This window comes from Alosa sapidissima, chromosome 13, assembly GCF_018492685.1.
Source record: "Alosa sapidissima isolate fAloSap1 chromosome 13, fAloSap1.pri, whole genome shotgun sequence".
NCBI classification, from domain to species: domain Eukaryota; kingdom Metazoa; phylum Chordata; class Actinopteri; order Clupeiformes; family Clupeidae; genus Alosa; species Alosa sapidissima.
This window is the reverse complement of record NC_055969.1, coordinates 15,127,959-15,151,036: the sequence shown is the minus strand read 5'-3', so window position 1 is coordinate 15,151,036 and position 23,078 is coordinate 15,127,959. Positions and strand designations below refer to the sequence as shown.

Here is a 23,078-nt window from a genome sequence, read left to right as displayed (position 1 = left end):
ACACCAAAGAGTTTTTTGTACCTTAATATAATGTTTCCAAAATCGTTTCAGTGGTTCAGCAACTCGTAACAGGGTCAGGCTTGTGCACAATTCAGAATTGAATTGAGAATGACTCCTAAATTCCAATTCAATTCTTAAATTTGAATTGAATTTGAATTAAGGTCAAAAACAGGATGTAGAATTACAATTCGAATTTGAATTAAAGGAAGTAGAATTGAAATTCAATGAAATTCGAAAAAATTCATATACATTATTTAAGCGTAGTGTTAAACAATGAAGCCTCACAGTATATGCCAGATATGATAGCATTAAGCACACAACTTGTAACTTAAAACAGTAACAAATTATATTTCCACACTGTAAAACATAATAGTTTTATTAAAATGTTCTAGTTAGTAGAATTCAGGTTTTGTCTTTTGTTGAGATTACTTGAGTAAAATGAGTGTTACTTCATTTTGAGGTAGAAAAGTGAACAATCAAGTAAACTATACTTGAATTGCTGAAGTTTGTACTACACTGTAAAATTAGTTTATAATCTTACTTGCAAACTGTTTGCAAACTGTTTGTCCTTGCAATTCCCATTCTAGATTTGTCTGTAATGTCAAGTTGTGCAAACAAATGCTCACTTAGTGTAGTGCACTTACAGTACACATAATTGCTATTTCAACTAACTTGGTCATTACAATTACAAGTAAAGTATACTCTATGTTTATTAAACACAACAGGTGTATTGAAGTTGTGCTAACTAATGTCACAGTTCAGCTAACTGATATGACAAAAATGCATTTCCAGAATACCACAGACCCGGCCTACATATTGTTAAAGGGATCACATATTAATCTTTACTGAAATTCAATCTTAAGTTACAATAACAAAGTGACAGCGACACTAAAGGCTATATATAGTGTTGTTGTGTAATTGATATGTGATTCATATTGATACATCACCCCATCAATGACTATCCAAAACAGACCAAACCTGTGATTAGAACTAGTGCTGACAGTTATAGACAGACACAGATCTGTATCTGGAAACCATACAAACAAGTACCCTGTCTCTGCTAAGTTACTGAAGCTATCTCTGCTAAGTTACTAAGGCTAAATGAGTTTGACTAGGATTTTTATGGGTGCTGTCCTTGCAACTTATGTTGCTACTAGAACGGTGTTAGTGGCTGTCCATTAAATGGCACTCTCCTCTCTGGTCAGGATATTAATATCAACCCCGAAGCCTTCACAACATCATGGATACACTGAACTGCAGAAATCAGGCCAAGTCCTGACTCACTGTGGACATCAAAGATTAAGGTTTCCCTGACCTGCTGGACAAACCCAGGTGTGTGCCACATATTAGTGGTACATAGTGAGGTCTCAACTTCATTGTGCAGTACTTTCAGAGGGTAGTACCCTAAATACAAATGTAAGATGTTGCTGATGTTCTACCCACAGCATTAGAGTGTTTTGGATAGTCATCTACTTGATGGTGCGATGTATCCACATAAATTACACACCAACAGTATATATAACCGTTAGTGTCACTGTCACTTTATTGTAATTTAAGATTGAATTTCAGAAAGGATTAATATGTGATATCTTTACAAATATGTGGGCCAGGGAGGTGGCATTCTGGAAATGCACTGTGGGAAATGTAACATCAGTTAGCACACCTTGTGTTTAATACACAATATACTTTACTTGTGATGACCAAGTTAGGTTAAATAGGAATTCTCCTTAGTGTAAGTGTACTACACAAAGTAAGCATTTGTTTGCACAACTTGGAATTCCTATTCCAGATTAGTCTGTAATTTCAAGGCAATTGGATTGCATGTTTTTTTAAACTAAGGTTAACTAACAGGTTAAGTAAGGTTAACTAACTAACTAACTTTACAGTGTAGCAAAACTTAAGCAATTCAAGTATAGTTTACTTGATTTAAATGATAATGTTCACTTTTCCACCTTAACATTAAATTACTCCTTTTAGCCAAGTAATCTCCAAAATCAACATAATCAACAAAAGACAAAAACTGTGTTATACTAACTAAACATTTTAAGTAAGAATACAGTGTATTATTTCGGAACTGTAGCTATTCAATTTCATAGTGCAAAGTAACTTTCCCAAAACTGAATGCATGTGAGATTCAACACATTCTTCCTGTTGTGTGACTGTGGAGTTGCTTTGAATTGCCATGAATTTAATTCCACTTCCTGTCATTCCAATTCCAATTCCAATTCAACTTCCTGTGGGGCGGAGCCAATTCAATTCAAATTCCAATTTGTGAATTGAATGGAGATCCATTCTAAAATTCGGAATTTTGCACAAGCCTGAACAGGGTGAACGGCACTTCTGCATTCGCATCGCGGCCCTCTATCGGCTATAAGGTGGTAATCAGGTAGCGGATCTGTAGTTCGATGGAATGAGACATAAGAAACTACAAATTTGACTTGCATCTGATGTCGCAATACATCATACTTTCATTAAATCGTGCAACATACTCTGTGTCTGTGTCTGTGGACATGTTATTTGCAAAGCCAGTGCTAAATAAACAAATAGCAGGAAAAGTGCTTTAGTGTTGCTTTAAACCAATGAGAGTGATATCTGTCATTCCCTTTAACAGCAAGCAGCACAACTTCAAACATCGCATAGGTATTTTGACAGTCAGCGGTGCATTTGATGGAATCTGTTTGCATGCGATACGTCCGTGTATGGAATACAGGGATTCCACTAAATCTATTATTATAGAGAGCCGAAGTCACGCCCTTCCGGTCCATGGGACCTATCTTTCAAAAAAATATGAACAGGGGTTAAAGGTGCTCTAAGCAATGCTGGGTAACGTCACTTCTGTTGACTTTCAAACAAAACAGAGAGCTAGCTCGCTACTTCCTCCCCCTCCCTCCCGTGCTGCTCCTGTGCAATTGAAACTCTCCTAACGCACATCTCGTCTGTGATTTGCTGGAACAGTTTGTTATGTTTTTACAATGTGTTCAGAACACAGACAGCTAGCAGTTGGTTAGGTGATGTTTGCAGTAAGTGACATAAAATGTTTTAGCCTAAAAAACGCGTGGCATCGCTTAGAGCACCTTTAATGGAGGGATAAGAATTATTTTTTGGTCCCGTTCCTTTTCATCTGCAAGGGAAGCCCTGTTGCTGGTATGCTTGTACAATCCAGTGTGGCTGTGAATGAGCTAACGTCACTAGCGCGACTAATGGGTTTGTAGTTGTTGGAATTATTATCTTTCACAATGTTGTAGCCTAATTCAATAGTTACGAAAACAAACTGCAAATGTCTTTACATTAAAAATGGACAAACATCATATGTCGATCAGGACCAGAAAATAATTTATCTTTCTCCATTGACTACCGTTCATAATTTTTCGAAAGATAGGTCCCATGGTGGCTAACGGAAGGGCCAGGTTTTTCTTGGTCAGTGGCGTAAAGATTTTTAGAGGGTATAAGATAGCGATTTTTGGATAATGCACCAGACCGCACCTTAATTGCTACACCCCTGGGTGCAAGGTTTTATATAAGTGGAGCAAATAGCGAAATCATCACTTTATTAAGATGTAAGATAAGAAGCCTTGCATTGTACTTTCCACCGGGTGTAAGTACTTTACTGTTACTGTAAGTACTGTTATTTTTGACTGAAGGAGTTGTCTTGGCTTCTCTTCAAAGAGGAGGAAATGATAAAAAATATAAAACGATCACACACTGCAAGGGGTGATAGTCCGTCACCTACTGGAATATTACAGGGCCTGTCCTTAACACTAAGGGCCCTATAATTTAAATTACTTCAAAGTTTAAAGTCTAACTTTAGTTCAAGATAATCACTTTGACTTTGCACTTTGCATTTAAATTAGGGCCCTAATTGTCAGTGTACTCCAAAGCAAATTTTATTTCCAAAACACAAAAGTCATACTGGTCTTTGACCTTTACTTGGTTATGTTGATAATATACCTAACATAATGTGGACGTTCACTAGCATGAGCGGAAAATAACTAACATATACAGTAGGCTACATGGTGCTTTTTTGGTATATAATGTACAATGCATGGCATGAAATTCAAGACACAATGCCATCACCACTTGTTTGACTTGTTCCCATTTGCCAAGATCTGTCTGTCTGAATTCTTGTTTCTGTCTTGTGTTTTAAACTGGGGATGTACAACTTCAGATTTCCTCGGTTACTCAACAAAGTTGTGTAAAATCTGAGACAATGGAGCCATGTTCATTTTTACTCAATTATATTTGTTCCCAAAGCAAACTTAGCACATAATTAACACAACTTATAAACAAGCATTGAACAGAACCTTACTCACTTGGACAACAAAATATAAAGTTTAGGGGTTGGAGTTGGAGAAAAATAGGAATACAGGAGCAGATATAAGGTAAGGAATAACACTATACTCTCCCTATAGTGCTTGGAGCCACACTGAAGATATTGTGAGACTATTAAAATCCATAGGGATGGAACCATTGCCTCTGGAGGCCCTCACACTAGGTCCATCCTGGCCACTACGCACACAGTGGCACATATAGAGTGATTCAATAAAGTAAAAATAGACAGAATATTATGACTACAATCCACCATGCTGTGACTACAGAAGTTTCCTGGAAACGCCCTTAAGAGCAGGGGTGTAGTGGTGAAATAAGAGGTGGGTAAACTGAATTTGCGATCACGGTAAGACTGTGCCATGCGGTATCGGATTTTAAAAAATGCATTCAGAACGTTTTATGGTGGTGGAGGTTATTTTTCAATGTTTATAACAATACCAGTGGTATTGGTTGCTATAGTGTTCATGAGTGTACATATTATGAATGTGTGATTTTTTAATGTTAAAAGTGGCAATTGGTGAATAAACTCTTTTGAAAGGTGGATAAACTCTATTTGATAGTATTCACAAACAGCTTAAATAACTCAGGGTGCTCAGACACATCCATTTTTCATCATTTAGATTTAGCTTTTGCTCAATAGCTCCAAATGCTATTAACGGGACGGTGTGACACATTAAATTAATTACCCCAAAACACGTTTCGTACTATTTCTGTTTAATGCTGTTGAGTAATTTGTTAAGGTTCTGTGCTTCCCCTATGGATAAACCCAAGTTTCACATCACAATGCTTGCTGGCAAATCCTTTTGGTCAAGTCTGCTGAAATACCAACTTACAGTAAGAGCTCAAAAAGCCCTAAACCCTCTGTTGATCTATGAGTGTGGAAATATGCATTGGGCCTAATTGTCCTATGTCCTAGTGCATGCTCTCCCAGGCTCTTATGTCCCCAGGGTCCTATATTTCCCAGCTCTAAACACTTTGGCCTGAAAAATAAGCTCCCTAATTCTTTATTTGCCTAATATGGGCAATTGGAACTTGCCTGGAAGCAAATTACCCTGGGAACTCAGGACACTGGAAATAATATAAACACTTGTTCTGCTTATATTTACAGTGAAAAGAGAACATCTTGTAGCAGTGCACTGCATTGATCCTAATAAAAGAGAAAGAGAATTGTTTGAAATAAACGTGGTGTATTATGATTGAATATCAGACAGAGAAAGAGAAACAAGATTGACGGGCCTGGAAACTACAGTAAGATTTTGCTTTTATGAAGGACATAATTTCTTGAAAACAACAACTGAGATGATAATCGGGGTCATCCCTACTGCTTAAGTGGTTTTCCCCACTGGGTAAATTAGCAAATTTCATTTCACTGTAAGAGAAAGCCACTAAGCCAATACTAACCCACTTCAAATCTCACGGATGAGTCATGACCTATGCGTCTTGAGTGGTGAAGAAGCCACTTAAGGACCAGATCGTGATGTAGTACTTGAGTCCGGTCTCAAGACCGATTTCTGCTTTCTCTGACTCTGACTTGTTCCTTCAAAAACTCGGTCTCGGATCACAGTGGGAGGAGAAGGACTTGTACGACCGAGTCTTCGAGACCAACGCATTTTTTTATACATTTTATATACATTCTTTTATAACACATAACAACAATAATAATAAAATGCAATGTTGACGGGCATTATTTGAAAATGACATCCCATGGTGCAAAGCAAAGATACTGCCCTCTGTAGGGCTACTGTAACTATTTATTAACTGGGGTGATGTTAAATCATGAATATGAAAACTAACATGTTTTTATGGTCTCGGTCTCGACTCGGACTTGCTTCCTCAAAGACACGGTCTTGGCTTGGACTCGACTGTATTTGAAAACCAACGGACTCGGTCTCAACCAAAGATTCTAGAACAGAGCTGTTCTGTTCTAGAATCTTTGGTCTCAACCCTTCAAAGAAACGGTCTTAACTCTGACTCAGCATAGGCGGTCTCGTCCCCATCACTACCAGATGAAGCTTAAAGACTGAGGGAGGGATCTTTGCTCCACTAAACAGATGGACGTGGACTCTAGCAGTCTGCCTACAGTATTGAACTCTTGACCCACCATGAACAACACTGTTCTTTTGTGTCTTCGCTGTCAGCTCTTTTAGTGAAGTGCACACACACAAACACATCCAATGCTTCACCCTTGGCAAGACTGATGTGCTGAATAGTGTTTATTGTACACTGTAAGCACACAGGCATGCATATCAGCTACAGCTTTCTTTTGACATGCTGGGACATGTTTCACATTATAGGCTACTATGTTAATGTGTGATGTCTACCACCATCCCACCATGATTTCCTGAGTGCATTTTTGATGTGAAATCGGATGTGGGCACACCTGAGTACACACAAGGGTGTTTAGCCGAACTAAAAGTAGAATGAAGTGGGTAGGCTACGCCTGCTGATGTTTCCAGTGCTGTCATAGCCGAGGCTACTGCAGCAACAATGTTGGAATAGTGTTTCAAAAGAATAACCAGAATAAAGCAGTTCATTCATTTTTGCTATTAATATTGTTAACCTAATGTTGTAGCTCTACCGTAAAAGCTAAATACAAACATAACAATACAGTGGTGTGCATAAGTTTAGGCATGCACCCATGCTAAAGTTGACTAAAAAGAGGAATAAAAAATCATATTTTGTAAATTGATCTTAATGCTTTATTTAAAGAAATGAGGGAAATCCAACCTTTAAGGACCCCAATTTTCTTTGAGAATGAATAATGTATCATAAATACATAAATGTTCTTCATTAAAATACAGGGTGCATAAGTATAGGAACCCCTATGTTAAATTCCCATAGAGGCAGACAGATTTTTAAAGGCCAGTTACCATATTTCATGGATCCAGGATATACATCCTGATAAAGTTCCTTTGGCCTTTTAATTAATATAGCCCCACATCATCACATACCCTTCAACCATACCTAACTGAAATAAAACCAAGTCATCTGAAAACAATCAATAGTTCCTTGAAGGGAAACATTCTTCATATTTCCTTGTTCCATCCCACATCCACATTCCTTATCTTTACTGCTCTTTGCTTCCTAAAGGGTTCTCAGTAAGGAAGTCAATCATAACTAGAATTCCATTAAATCAAAAGCAAAATTAGACTTTTCCAGAAAGCATTCCATTAACGATTAAACATTAGTGGGAAATACCCACTGTAGCCAGACAGAATATTCTACCATACGACACGACTCACATGTGGCCTAATCGAATCTAATCTAACAAAGTTTTTGTTGCATTGATGAATACGGGTGAAGAATTCCCCCATTCATCATTGCAAATGTCAGTCCAAGGAACACAATACCTCATTGAAATATATACATTTATAAATGTGAACGAAGGAATTACTCAGATTCTTTTTAAATAAGGCTCTTTATTCAGATATTCTTCAGATATCCAGAGGGCCAAGCTTGTGACTCAGCATCTCAAAACAACAACAACCTCATGCACAACACAAGTGTGTGACTTGTCACAAGGACATGGTTCATTCTGGAGACTTGTGACAATGAGACAGCATTTCAGGATACTGTATGTGGCGAGTGGGAGTCAGCCCACTGTCTCTATTCACACAGTGATTCAGCTGGAATTATCTGGAATTGTCTCTCCCACAAATCATACAAAGGATGTTGACACAGGATGAAAATCAAATGAAAGAAATTCCCAGCACATGAATCTACTTCTTTCCCCATTTGAAGCATCTTTCAACATCATTGATGAGCATTCATTCTACTACTGTACTGCCATATTCTTTGGCCCGTTAACTCCACCAATGAAAATGAACCTAACTTCATCACTCATACAGTACATATCACACTGATACATACTATTTACATCAGTCTTCAAACATCATACAGTGCATTAGTCATAATCACCAGTCATACAACATATAAACATGTCATATAAGGCTCTTGCTCATGAAGCTGGCTCAGAGTTCGCTGCAGGTTTCTTATTTGTTGCTGAGATGATGAGGGGCGGTGGCTCAATGTCCAGTTCTTTTCGGAGGTCCTCTAGGCTCTGGTCCCATCGGCGCTCATAGAAGATGCTGAGGACGCATCGCGCCCTCCGACCGCTACGTAGCGCCCACGGGCCCAGAGATGTAGCTAACGTCTGCAAACGACTGGTACAGAGACACGGAGAGAGAAAGAAGGAAGAATAGAAAGAAAGACACAGAGAGAGGAGAGAGAGAGAGAGAGAGAAGGCATGGATGAGATGAAGGGAGAGAGAGATGAGAGGTAAAGAGGGGGGTGATGAGGAAATGAAGGGGAGCAGGATACAAAAAGAAGAGAATGAAATGGGAAGGAGGGATATAGGGAGGAAGGAAAATAAACAAAGGTGGAAGGAGGGAATAAAACAAAGGTGGGAAAACCGGGATAGTATGAAAATAAGAAGTCAGACATAAGCAGATGGAAAGAAGTAAAAAGGGGGAAGAGAGAAGCTGTCAGGGCCTATAAAAAACATAGTCGTGCGAATAAGCTATAAGCTACATCTGGTGTTATTGAAATAAAATAACACATGGTCTGTGGTCATTTCTGAGGAGTTCTATTTGAAGCTCTAGTTAACATATGTAGCATCCATCACACACACCCACACACACAGAGAAGTGTGTATAAAAGGTATCCTGCTCTGCAGTAGCATGCGACGCTGACCGTATGACCAAAAATGGTGATTAAACAAAGCAGCACGTCTTTTAGTCGGACTGTGTGTGAAGTGTAAAGTGATAACTGAACATTATATGAGTCATGTAACAAAAACCGCATTGGGAACACACACAATAGTCAATACACTATGTGTTTCACAATGCAAGGAAGTTTTCAGGTTACAGCATTTGAAAAGAAAAACTCCCAATACAGTTCCTTGTCTGGCTTTTCTATTTAGCTTTGTGTTAATTAATTAAAGAGACTTTGTTAGGCACGATGCTCCCACCTTAGCTGTTCTAAAACCAATGTAACCTACGGACTCGAGTAGCTTATTGCTTTTCTAAAACGGTTACTACATATATCTGACAAGATTTCATAAAATAATGGGACAGCAACAAGAAATGTAACGATTTATTCATAGATAATCATTCTTCCACCAAGAAATATATTTCCTCTATCTAAAAGGTTGCCAAGCAACGTTGAGGCGCAGCAACTTCAACTTTTTAAAAATTATTTTAATTAATATAGCCCCACATCATCACATACCCTTCAACCATACCTAACTGAAATAAAACCAAGTCATCTGAAAACAATCAATAGTTCCTTGAAGGGAAACATTCTTCATAGTTCCTTGTTCCATCCCACATCAACATTCCTTATCTTTACTTCCTAAAGGGTTCTCAGTAAGGAAGTCAATCATAACTAGAATTCCATTAAATCAAAAGCAAAATTAGACTTTTCCAGAAAGCATTCCATTAACGATTAAACATTAGTGGGAAATACCCACTGTAGCCAGACAGAATATTCTACCATACGACACGACTCAAATGTGGCCTAATCGAATCTAATCTAACAAAGTTTTTGTTGCATTGATGAATACGGGTGAAGAATTCCCCCATTCATCATTGCAAATGTCAGTCCAAGGAACACAATACCTCACTGAAATATATACATTTATAAATGTGAACGAAGGAATTACTCAGATTCTTTTTAAATAAGGCTCTTTATTCAGATATTCTTCAGATATCCAGAGGGCCAAGCTTGTGACTCAGCATCTCAAAACAACAACAACCTCATGCACAACACAAGTGTGTGACTTGTCACAAGGACATGGTTCATTCTGGAGACTTGTGACAATGAGACAGCATTTCAGGATACTGTATGTGGCGAGTGGGAGTCAGCCCACTGTCTCTATTCACACAGTGATTCAGCTGGAATTATCTGGAATTGTCTCTCCCACAAATCATACAAAGGATGTTGACACAGGATGAAAATCAAATGAAAGAAATTCCCAGCACATGAATCTACTTCTTTCCCCATTTGAAGCATCTTTCAACATCATTGATGAGCATTCATTCTACTACTGTACTGCCATATTCTTTGGCCCGTTAACTCCACCAATGAAAATGAACCTAACTTCATCACTCATACAGTACATATCACACTGATACATACTATTAACATCAGTCTTCAAACATCATACAGTGCATTAGTCATAATCACCAGTCATACAACATATAAACATGTCATATAAGGCTCTTGCTCATGAAGCTGGCTCAGAGTTCGCTGCAGGTTTCTTATTTGTTGCTGAGATGATGAGGGGCGGTGGCTCAATGTCCAGTTCTTTTCGGAGGTCCTCTAGGCTCTGGTCCCATCGGCGCTCATAGAAGATGCTGAGGACGCATCGCGCCCTCCGACCGCTACGTAGCGCCCACGGGCCCAGAGATGTAGCTAACGTCTGCAAACGACTGGTACAGAGACACGGAGAGAGAAAGAAGGAAGAATAGAAAGAAAGACACAGAGAGAGGAGAGAGAGAGAGAGAGAAGGCATGGATGAGATGAAGGGAGAGAGAGATGAGAGGTAAAGAGGGGGGTGATGAGGAAATGAAGGGGAGCAGGATACAAAAAGAAGAGAATGAAATGGGAAGGAGGGATATAGGGAGGAAGGAAAATAAACAAAGGTGGAGGGAGGGACTAAAACAAAGGTGGGAAAACCGGGATAGTATGAAAATAAGAAGTCAGACATAAGCAGATGGAAAGAAGTAAAAAGGGGGAAGAGAGAAGCTGTCAGGGCCTATAAAAAACATAGTCATGCGAATAAGCTATAAGCTACATCTGGTGTTATTGAAATAAAATAACACATGGTCTGTGGTCATTTCTGAGGAGTTCTATTTGAAGCTCTAGTTAACATATGTAGCATCCATCACACACACACAGAGAAGTGTGTATAAAAGGTATCCTGCTCTGCAGTAGCATGCGACGCTGACCGTATGACCAAAAATGGTGATTAAACAAAGCAGCACGTCTTTTAGTCGGACTGTGTGTGAAGTGTAAAGTGATAACTGAACATTATATGAGTCATGTAACAAAAACCGCATTGGGAACACACACAATAGTCAATACACTATGTGTTTCACAATGCAAGGAAGTTTTCAGGTTACAGCATTTGAAAAGAAAAACTCCCAATACAGTTCCTTGTCTGGCTTTTCTATTTAGCTTTGTGTTAATTAATTAAAGAGACTTTGTTAGGCACGATGCTCCCACCTTAGCTGTTCTAAAACCAATGTAACCTACGGACTCGAGTAGCTTATTGCTTTTCTAAAACGGTTACTACATATATCTGACAAGATTTCATAAAATAATGGCACAGCAACAAGAAATGTAACGATTTATTCACAGATAATCATTCTTCCACCAAGAAATATATTTCCTCCATCTAAAAGGTTGCCAAGCAACGTTGAGGCGCAGCAACTTCAACTTTTGTATCAAGTTATGGTAGCGCAGTAATATAGAACGAAACCTGGTCAGGGTGTATGTTTGTGCTGGATTTTACAATGGCATCGCACACGATTCAGCCAATCATAATCAAGGACTGGAACTATCCGTTTTAGAATTTCATTTTAACTGACACTGGGGAGTATCAACATCGAGACAAGGGATTTAGATGAGGCTATGAGCAATAGTACACTTATGCTTTGTATATACCAAAACTATGAGTAAAACCATACTCATGCTTTGACTATTTAAAGAATGTACTGAGTAATATATCAAATAAACTGTATAATGTATCACACAGACCACATAAAACAAAACCAAAAGCTTAAGTAAAGGGATAGGCACCTTGAGGACAGACGCAGCGGTCCTAGGGCTGCTCCCATAATGCACATGGGTAGGCCTGTTTGTGCCGCCTCAAACCACTTCACCGCTACCTCACCTGTGAGACAGATGCGAGATGGTCAACAAAAATACCCACTATTTACCCACCTCCCCATACATCATAACTGATGTTTATTTAGAAAGGTCTATGGCACTCAATTTTATTATGCAGAACCAGATAACATCTAGGTGTAACAGAACTACACTTAGAGGTATACTACACAAAAGTAAGAAAGTAAAAATTAATCATTGAAAATGAAAGATTCTTCATTCAGGTAAAATCTATGTAAATGGTGGTTCACTATCCATCACATAAAGGAAAAAACACATATGGGCAGGTGCTGTAAATGTTTGACATGTGTTTTTGTTACATTGCTATGTGAAGAGTAGCTTGAGGAAATTAAGTCATGTTAGGACAGACAGCCACAAATAGATGTGTTATGTATCTATGGTCACACAAAGATACCAGGCATCTTAATATGTTGGGGGAATTTACTTTACAGTCATACAATAAACTGTCATTTTGACACTAGATTGTTGCCACCCCAGCTACATTACAGAAAATGCACTGGTTACATTAAGACATAGTCACGTGACAAAGTTAGCACACCCATGCTACAGTGACTAAAAAGAGGAATAAAAAAATCTTTTGGAAATTGATCTTAATGCCTTAATTAAAAAAATGAGTAAAAATCCAACCTTTAAGGACATCAATTTTCATGGGGTACTTTCCATAAGATCATCTCTTAATGCAAAACCAGCTATTAGGCTAACTGAAATAAAACCATGCCAATCTCTAGGTATGGTGAAGGGTATGTGATGATGTGGGGCTATTTTAATTCCAAAGGCCAAGGGAACATGCATAGTATCCTGGATCCATGAAATAAATGGCCTTTAAAAATAAAAATCTGCTTGTCTCTATGGGAATTTAACATAGGGGTGTGCTTACTTATGCCCCCTGTATTTTAAGGAAAAACATTTGTTTATTTCCAATACATTATTCATTCACAAAGAACATTGGTGTCCTTAAAGGTTAGTTTTACTCATTTTTTTAATTAAGGCATTACGATCAATTCCCAAAAGATGATTTTTTTATTCCTCTTTTTAGTCAACTTTAGCATGGGTGTGCTAACTTTGTCATGTGACTGTATGTTAATCTGATATAATTTGTCTTTTTTGATTAATCATAATACAATCTCACCCAGCATGTTGGTGGGCATTCCTAGTAAAGTGTGCAGAAGGTCATGAACTTCTCGGTATCGCTGCATGACATATGCCAACTCCTCATTATCCACAAACTTCACATCCGCTCGGGAGTCTGGTGTTACTCTCTGAAATAAATAGAGAGCAATGGGCTTATACAGGTATTCCAATAAATAGTTTTGAGACATGGGTGCAATGTAAGTCCTAAGTTTAACTTACTAATAAATATACTTTCTTATCTTTCTCTAGCCTGAAAATCCAAACTCACATCTAGAAAGACTTAGGGTCTGGCTATGAGTAATGAAAATGGCCCAACTCGAGGGGTGGCACCAAGCATTTGAAAATATCACTGCACACAATTGGATACCACTACGACCAATGTTTACGGAGTGACTCGCTGAGCAAATTCAAATTGTGCTCTTACGAGAACTCTGGATTTCCAGGGTAATCTTTCTCTGTAGTATTATCAACAATTTAATACAAGGTAAGTTAAAAGTGTGAGGCCTTAGTTGGCAGTTGTATTATTTTTACACGGTATATGTCTTACTTAGGACCTTCATATTCTGCCCGACCCACTTACATTTTCCTCTAGGAAACGGAGGTATTCCCTCCCAAATGAGCCATCTGGAAGGGTAGCCATGTGGGCCAAGTCTAGAGTAGATAGGCGGATACGTGGCCGCTCTCTGAAAAATAATTTATCAGAATGGAAATTAAAATCGACTACAGACTAGGGTTGGAGATATCAACTACACATAAAAAAATCCAAACTACAGTCGCATTGAATGGGAGGCCGAAGCTCTCAGTATCGTTTGCATGTTACTTTTTATTGCAGTGGCACTGGCTGTATAATCATTACATTACATTACATTACATTTGGCTGACACTTTTTAACCAAAGCGACTTCCAACAAGGGAAACAACCAAGGTAGACAATTTAGTGTAGTAAGTGCTACTTCTATAAAGTCAAATGTCAGTTCTAGTCAGAGCTAGAATGCTTGAGTGCTTGCCGTCTTTCCACTTAAAGATGTAAACGGACACAGGTATATCTCTTTATGTAGACTGACAGTTGTAATTATATTTTTAGCCTAGTGAGTGGTGGTGAAAGAAGCAGTTTACTTTGACGTTTTCACCTTTCCATATACGATTCCATTGTAAAGACATAACAGAATATAATAATAAATAATATACTTGGAAAAATGACAGCAAGCCTAACATGTACTATATATAATTTAGTATACAATGTAAATCGTATTGATTAGCCTAATTAAATGTAAAGACTTATACTGAGGCTACACTGGGTGTGTAACTGAAGCGTTCTGTTAGCGTAGCATAAAAATAGTTACAATAAAATAGCGTACAAAGACTTTTTCGAACGTACGTGCCTCTTTCACGTCTGGTGTAGGCAGTTTCATTGATTACAGTGCAAGCTAATTGTAGCAGACACAGCGCAAACAGAACACTTCAATTACATGCCCCATATAGTCTCCCTGTTAATGGTTTACTTTTCAGCAGTCAGAATCAGAGGCCTACGTGAGAATAGTGTAACCTTCAGGGTCATTCTTCATCCGATCACGCAACTTCATAAGGGCCAGGTGTCCTGTGGTTTCACCAAGAACTGCAACCATGTCTGAAATTTTGAGTTATGGACATCGTTCAAAGCAACAACAATCCAAATGTCCACAGCCCTCTGGTAAAACACCTGGTCACCACCACAAAAGGTGATGAATGAACACCAATGATCCAAGCTAAAGGATAGCTGTTTGAAAGGCCTACGTCACAAAAAGAACCCTAGATGTCAACAGCTGTGTTTGTTCAGTAGGGCCTATCCTGTCATTAGTCACTTTTGTTCTCACATGAATAATTGGGTAGAATCCCTTAATCTTCATAGCCAAATAATAACAATCTAAATTATTCAGTGTAACAAACTCAGGTAACCACAGAGTTTGAATAGAGGTGAGCAAATTAGTTGGGTACTTTCCAGAGAAAATACTATATGTAAGTCAGGTATTAATTGCTCACGGTCAAAATACCTGTGGTGATAGTCGGGATAAACAACCTGAGTATGGATTGGATTGACAGTAAATTAAATAAAGGTTTATCACACATAATTTTAGACAGCCAAATTACCTTTAAACCAAGCTACCAGTGTCCGACAGTGTGGTAAAATGAAATGGAATTATTCATGATGAGAGATGAATAAACTTAAGACTTTCGAATGGGGGGGCATCCAAACAAAGAGAGTTAATAATGTTTCACATTATATAATTCCTCAGTGCTGTCAATATCCTTAATGTCTAAACACCACTGAAGCATTAATTTGACTATTATTAGAGCTGTGTCAAGAACAAGTCTGGCTAACAGACTGGTATCAAGCACTAGCTGAGAAATGTCTGACATTGGGGTGATGATCAAAAACGCATGTTTAATAACATTATTCAAACAGATCCGTCAGGAGTATCCATATTCAATTTTATTTACATAAATTAACTTCATATATGCTATCAACTTATTGTAAGACCTATATAGCAATGGAAAAAGTGGTGATTGTGTTGTTGTGTAGCCTACTCTTACCATGTCTGTAAGGGTTCTGAAGAGCTGCAACCCCAGATCCAACTGCTAAGAGAGCTTTTTGAATGGGGTTAGTGGGAATGTGTCCTGGGTATAAACAGTGATAAGGGTTTTCAGGAAATGTACCATGGTGTTGTCGGGAGGGCACTGAAGGAAGAGCAAAGTTGCAAGATCCCAGTCAACTTACAATATTATTATGACACTGCTTTTTTGTTTACGTAAAGCACATTGAATTACCTGTGTATGAAATGCGCTATATAAATTTGACTTGACTTGATCCTAATTTCTTGCGACGTTTACAAAGCTGTGTTCTTGACACCCCCTACCCCCCAAGTTTGTATTAGCAAACCTACTGAGTCTGCACATTAACTTTTTAGTGCTCTCATTCATAATGCAATTGTATGCTATGGAGTGGTCAGATATTAGCCTGGCGGGCCATCCTTGAAATGTATAGTCTGGAATCGACCCATTCACCTCGCTTAATCCAAGTGGCGGGCAGAGAATGGTCTTTCAAACTGCCTAGGCATGCAATAGGCCAGCGCTACGACCAATCAGTACAAAGCGGAGCAAGTTGATATATCAAACTTTTACCGTATCCGGTCGGCAAAACGGCAAATACATCCTTCTTCGAAAGGAATGACTTAAGTGCATTGTGTTGCTCAACTTTCAAAGAAAAGCACAAGTCCAACTCCTCCAAAGTTGATGCCAACGCCGATTCAAACAACCGCTCTTTGTTCGCCATAGCCACCTTCCTTGTTGTTCACCGTTGCAGGACTGTCGTCATCCTGTTAAGCCCGCCTTAAGACTGTCTAACAAAATAGAGTGCTGTGATTGGATGACGTCCACGGCGTCAGCCAATAGAAATTCCTATGGTTTGCTACTAGACGTACAGGCTGAGCAAATTAATTTGCAGCCGCTAGGGTGCGTCTAGATTTCTAGGCTAGTCAGATATTTTACTTTTCATTCAAATATATCTACACGAATACCAAACCTCATATTGTCACTACAGAGCTAAATGTTTCTGTCCCTCTCTGCTAAACTGGGCACGCTGTTAAAACCCCTGTCATTCTGTGATCATGACTGCTTTAACCCATGACATTTTGTCACAAGAGTAGCGTACACATCATCATCAATGACATAGTATATTTACTGACTAGAGTACAGTCTAAAAGCTAAACCCAAAGTCCCAAACATATCGTGACACTTTGCTAATAAAGCATCTGCTCCCGTGACTGCCTCATGGTAACAACCATCATGGTAAAGGTTACAACGTGACATCAACTTTGCAATGCCTCTAGGCATCTTCTAAATGACTGGGTACGTTAGCATAACAGGTAATGTTAGCCGACCCATTTTACATTAAGCTAAGTTACATACCAGTTAACATAAACTGATGCCAACACTTTTAGTTACCGGAGAATAGGTTACACTCATACAGCATCGTTGTTGATGTTAGCTAACAGCTAGTTGTCTGGCGTGCCAACAACCAAAACAAGCGAGACTAAAAAGTAATAATAAAGCTCCCTCGTGCCTGTTTCCATAACACATCATACCTCCACATATTCCAGCTAATCTGCAGTTGTGACCTAGCGTTAGCCACAAACTGGACCTTGATATGGACAACATGAGCAGGCAGAACGGCGTCCTTCTCTGCGGACTGGGCTTTTCCGTGTCACTGCTGCATATGCGCACAATGCGCAGGCTATGTTTGAGTCGAATCGACGGCGTAGCCCTCTCCGTCTCGTATTCCCTCCACTCCAAGCCCTCCGCCGTCGCCTGTGTGTGCACCCCCAAATAATCGTCGTCGAGATGAGACAGACCACAAGGACTGTGATTGTCAACTCGCCCTGTGTGTTGAACCAAGCGCAACGCAGTGAAAAAGAAAACTCACAATAATCCACTGTTAGAAGTACAACTACTGTAATTCTGCTACCAACGCACAGTATTTTAATGTCAATCGAAATTGAGCTAAGACATTTTGAAATGTGTTCCTTACTGCTGTCATGCATCACTATCAAACACTGGATAGTGGGTGACTGGTAGCAGCATTTTAGCTGACAGAACAACGGCAAATTAATCAAAAATGCTATTGGTTTGCGCTACAGTAGCACATAACAAAGCAGGCAACTCGACATGACACCCGGCGTCACTGCGTGGAGTCGACGAAGCATGAATCAGCCTACGTACAGTACTAAAGTATAGGCTACATTAGCTGGTTTTAGTCCGATTATTTCACCTCACCCCTTACTCACTCACTAAACGAAGCTTTCTGTTTAGCGAGAATCCCTAGCATATGCCATTGAATAGAAAGCGAAAATAATCTATTCTCCATGGCTATTCTCTTATCGTAAAAAAGCATGTAGACGACCTACTAATAACCTTTAGCAGGCTGTTACGAAACGGGGAGTGGCGCCAGGGCTACTACATATGTTGACGTACTTTGCAAGCAATATAAGCTTGGGAGTCTGTGCAACATTCGGTAAGTGTAAGTCTTCGTATTTAAGCGTACAGTAGGACATGTTCATGCAGTGCTGGCCGGACAGTCGCAATTTGGCTATGTCCACGCTTAGAAGAGCAACCAATAACAAACTGGATTTTTGAGGACCTGACTGTTAAGCTTGGTAGTCATTTTCTGATATATCCTAATCCCTGCATCTTAAAACGAATTGAAGTGACTAATTATTTACCTTTTTAAAAATTACTTGTTTGTGAGCAGCTATCAGACAGTGCTGGTTGTATTGGATAGCCTAGTTGCCCAGCAGCAAACATGGTAGCCTACTATTACGCAACGTTCATATTCTGAATTGGGCAACTTTTTGCCACGTCTTTTACAGCCGCTTGTCGGCTATAAAATATGGCAGGGAAGTCAGTGTAGTTAACACTTGAATATTCACTTGGATATAGCATTGTGATCCATGTGAAAACATGTTGGACTTCATAGATTTAGGCTACAAACTCAATTTAAACTTACCGAGCCTTAAATAATAGCCTATAGCCCCTGTCACTCAGATATAATAAGCCTTAAAGGAACACTCCGATATTTTGGGAAATTAGCTTATATTCACTGTCTCCCCTAGAGTTAGATATTATGATCCATAGCCTACCATTTTCGTGTCAGTACGTGCAGTAACTCCAAAGATTGTTAAGGCAGAGCAAGATATTTCATCAGGAGCCAATTCCCCTTTATGCAGAGCAGAGGCAGCGACTGCTCCATTGAAGTCTATGGGCATACAGTAGCTCAGAATTTTACCACATATGCTAAGGTCTTGGTTCTATAGAGTTAAGAATGTGAATTTTGGGCACGTTTTCATGATCCTCAAACCCTTTTGAACATTTCAGGTACATTTTTAGCATTTTTGAGCATTCCAGTCTGGAGAAAATCAACTTTATATCAGGTGTGCACCGGTTATTTATGCCGCTGCTGTTGGCCGGTTGCAACGTACGCTCATCAATACGTCATCGACACGCTTCTTTATGCAGACAGGATTCGATCCCCATTTCGCGCCCATAGACATGAACTACAACGAAGTATCTTGCTGCCTTAACAATCTCTGGTAACTCTGTACATACAGCAAGTCTGAAGCACCCACCGCATATCTTAGCATAGGCTAGTTAATTGAGGTGGGCAGTTTCAACTAGCCTATAGCACCCAAACTTGCAAAAAGAACTCCCCAACATTTTCCCATTTAGACCTACATGTTATGAGATGTATTATCATCTTATCTAACTTAACTTATCTAACTCGGTGAGATGGTAAATAAGCTAATTTCCCAAAATGTTGGTGTGTTCCTTTAAGAATATATCTGATCAACCCTAGGGTGTTCAACATAGCATTTTTATCTCTGGCAGTAGATACTGAGACCTGAGGCTTTGTGTGAGTGAAATGTTGCTCTCCTTAAACAATGTGTGCACATATTTGTTCTCTTCTTAAACTTGAATGCAATTTGGTCCATTACTTCTGAATGGATTGTAAATTGAGTGCAGATTGTTGCAAGTCACATAGTGTATTAAGCTAAACCTGTAAAAACCATTTAAAAAGAACCTCAGGAAACATGGGATAAACAGCCTATTGGCTACCTATTATAATTTATCATTCTTTAGAGGCTAATCAAGTTTGCTCCAACTGGTATTCCATGATGGAGAAACACCAAAATAACTTAATATATGTAAAGTTCAATTGGTTTTGTAACTTAATATATGTAAAGTTCAATTGGTTTTGTAACTTAATATATGTAAAGTTCAATTGGTTTTGTAACTTAATATATGTAAAGTTCAATTGGTTTTGTAACTTAATATATGTAAAGTTCAATTGGTTTTGTAATTTGTAATAATTTAGGCAAAACTAAAGTAATTAGCCTTTGTTCCTGAGGGATAGTAATGTAGCAATAATGCTTTCTCTACCTCAGACTTCAGCACTTCACTACATTTGTATTATTACAAACCTCTGCTGGACCTTTTTGTTACAATAGCAGGGGGTTTTTTTTTTGGATGATACAGTGTCACTCACAGTAATATGTGCAAATTGCCGATTGACACTCACCACAGCCTTGAAAAATGCTGTCTGGAACATTAGCACACAAACTTAAGCATAATATAAGTAGCATTGGTTGACACAGAAGCCTACCCTGGCCCCATCCACCTACCTCCTCCTTCTACCACTTCCTCCTCCTACCACACTTTGACTAGTATACTTATAATGTAGACACTCCTATCCTCTAGTACTAGTATTGACAGATACAGTGGTAATTCCTAGCTAGGTCTCCTCTGCACTATCTTATATGTTATTCTATTGCTGTAAGTCACTTTGGATAAAAGCATCTGCCAAATGAACAAATATAAGTGTAAATGTATCTGCAGCGCCTGTAAATATATTAAAAACTGCAATTGGAATAATGTGTAAATGTATACAGCATGAATGCTGAATGCATTGTTTTTTTTACCTTTATAACTTACTTGTTATTTACTTATTATTTAGGCTACAACTTACTTCATGTACTTTTTTACATTATTATATCAGTTTGTAAAGGTTAGGTGAAGTAGGATGCTCATTCACTACAGTAGGTGAAACACCCAACAGGTAGCCTATACCAAAGGCATTTTTATGTAGAGATTGCATAATATTCATGGGGAGAAAAGACGCATTGTTTGTCTAAAAGAGATTAGTAGGGATGTAACGATACACCGTGAATCGAAAACACATAAAAATCGATACACACATGTGAAGATTACAACCGGTTGATGCAACTATGTTGTCCAAACATAAATAAAGAAATAATAACTTCATAGCTCTTTCATTGTAGAGCTAACATTATGTGCAACTTTACCAAAGACAAAGGCCTACCTTACACTGCCTCTCCTTGCCCCGTGCACTATTAAGAGTAATATGAAATTTACACTGCAAAGAGTTGTTTTGCCCCTAGAGTTAATTTTCATTAACGTACTATAGTGTTAAACAGAGCAAATATTTTACTCTCTAGGGAGTTAATGTAACTCTGAAAATGTTACTCTGGGAGCAGTGTTGAAATGACACTCTGTGGACTGGGACCATAATGTTATCTGTGGCAGAGTTAAAATCAACACTCTAAGAGTTAATTCAACTCTTACAATTTTACTGTGTACAAGGTTATGACGCCAATCACACAATCTTGAATTTCTCAGGAAATAGAAATAGTTCAATTAGAGGGAAACCAGGCAAGCCTGATGTTTCTTCTCTACGAAGCTCCCCCTAGCGTCTGTATGTGTCGATACGTGTGCGAGCCCTCGCTCGGTCTGAAGCTCTTTTCTTTGCATCTTCCGTCAAGGGTTTTCGCTGCTTCTTCGCCGACTCTGCCATTATACACAGGTTTGCAAGAATCGCTAGCATTTTGTTAGCCTGCCTCTGTGCTGGGGATGTAGGATGTAAACTGATCCTGCTTTTCGCGATGTCTGAGACTTTGTGAGACTGAAGGTACGATACACCGAACTTGCAAGCGGGATATTCTTCCTACAGGCAGTAGGGGCGGGCGAGAGAGTCTTCATTCGCCCTGTAATGAGTCATTTAACCATATACCGACTTACGTTGCCTGGTGTCCCTTTAAAGGTTTACAACGCTTCAGATGTAAAGTTACTCGCTGTTAAAGTGACGGTTTCCGAATGTTCGCTTACCCCCTTGACTGTGATGAGCTAGCCAATTAGGCTACATTGTTTACAATATTTTCAATATTTACAATATCTCCCCCCTCCCCCCCACACAAGTACATAAGTAACACATTCTGTTTGTCTGTTTCATTTGCAGGGTCCTCTGTAGCACTGGATGCATGGATGATGATGGCACGGAGTTCTTTGCCCTCCTCGCTGGACTCCTCGTTGCCGGGGATCAGTCGGTCCGTTCTCACTGGACACATGGAGAAAAAGTACCAGTGCCAGCATTGTAACAACATCCTAAGAAAGCCAGTTCAAGCACAATGCGGCCATCGTTACTGTGTATTTTGCTTCAATCAGCTCACCAGGTACCCAAGGATGTTGCCCAACTCCTCAGTCTGCAACCCTTTCCTTTCCTTCTAACTACCTGAGTTGTCCTACAATCACTGGGCTTGCTGGAAGTTGCTCCACTGATCCTGTTCATGTAGCTGGCTTCATTTGTTGCTCAGTCACTTCACTACCACCCTTTCACTTACTTTGATGCAGCACTATGTGACGGCTTCGTCTTTTGACCTCCTCCTCAGTAGGATACTCGCCAGGATATATTTCTCTGGTGAGTGTGCTACGCCACAGTTGCACACTTACATTTCCATTTAGCTAAATAGATGGGTGACCTAATCAACTTTTTCTTAGTTTTATCCTTAAAGAATTTTCCTAATTGTAACAAGCTATTAACTCTGTATGCAACTTACTTCAGTCAATGGACTGGTTCAAGTGTAGTTACCCTATAACCACGCAAACATTTTCCTAATTGTAACAAGTAAGCTATCATGGACTGGTTCAAGGGTATTACCCTATAACCGAGCAAGACCTTGCTTTGAAACACTAGATAATTGTTTTGCTTTGTTAATAAAGTATATAGTGCATTATTTAAATCCTGCACTGTATCAGAAGTGAGATGGAAATCTTGGCAGATGTGAAATGTAAGGTTGAACCCCTCACCTGCCCTTCACGCTCAATTAT

At 39.1% G+C, this 23,078-nt stretch overlaps 2 protein-coding genes and 1 long non-coding RNA gene across 9 annotated transcripts in view; 1 reads left to right on the top strand and 2 right to left on the bottom strand.

Annotated features, from left to right (window-relative positions):
* Positions 1-4,218: 4,218 nt before the first annotated feature.
* LOC121680403 lies at positions 4,219-22,146 on the bottom strand. Its single transcript, XR_006021685.1, has 2 exons — positions 21,989-22,146; positions 4,219-4,276 (listed from the first exon to the last, which is right to left on the bottom strand). It is a non-coding gene; the product is annotated as an uncharacterized LOC121680403 (long non-coding RNA).
* On the bottom strand, positions 9,994-18,055 carry coq4 (coenzyme Q4 homolog (S. cerevisiae)). 3 transcript variants are annotated; one of them, XM_042059735.1, is made up of 8 exons: positions 17,932-18,046; positions 17,489-17,782; positions 15,939-16,082; positions 14,898-14,994; positions 13,949-14,051; positions 13,367-13,496; positions 12,130-12,223; positions 9,994-10,757 (listed from the first exon to the last, which is right to left on the bottom strand). In XM_042059735.1, the coding sequence occupies exons 1-8, from the start codon at positions 17,942-17,944 to the stop codon at positions 10,553-10,555; spliced, it is 1,080 nt and encodes a 359-aa protein (XP_041915669.1). In that variant the 5' UTR covers positions 17,945-18,046; the 3' UTR covers positions 9,994-10,552. The 3 variants fall into 3 exon arrangements, with proteins under 3 accessions (XP_041915669.1, XP_041915670.1, XP_041915671.1); XM_042059736.1 differs by lacking the exon at positions 15,939-16,082 and having other exon boundaries at positions 17,932-18,055; XM_042059737.1 differs by lacking the exon at positions 17,489-17,782 and having other exon boundaries at positions 17,932-18,038.
* The window catches only part of traf2b (Tnf receptor-associated factor 2b), a 23,672-nt gene continuing 18,722 nt past the window's right edge, over positions 18,129-23,078 (top strand). The window contains exons 1-3 of one of the 5 annotated variants that reach the window (XM_042059712.1): positions 18,434-18,556; positions 22,210-22,423; positions 22,602-22,668. Coding sequence is in view for 4 of the 5 variants with exons in the window: in XM_042059708.1 (XP_041915642.1) it covers positions 18,363-18,420; positions 22,210-22,423 (272 nt within the window). In the remaining variant the exon portion in view is untranslated. The other 4 variants (XM_042059708.1, XM_042059709.1, XM_042059711.1 and 1 more) reach the window with 4 other exon arrangements.

What these genes read in the sequence shown, in the direction of transcription:
- coq4 (XM_042059735.1), bottom strand. An exon ending in TCAGAACCCTTACAGACATG is followed by an intron (nt 14,995 to 15,938) that starts GTAAGAGTAGGC and finishes TCAAAATTTCAG; the next exon opens with ACATGGTTGCAGTTCTTGGT. An exon ending in GAAGGTTACACTATTCTCAC is followed by an intron (nt 14,052 to 14,897) that starts GTAGGCCTCTGA and finishes ATTATTTTTCAG; the next exon opens with AGAGCGGCCACGTATCCGCC.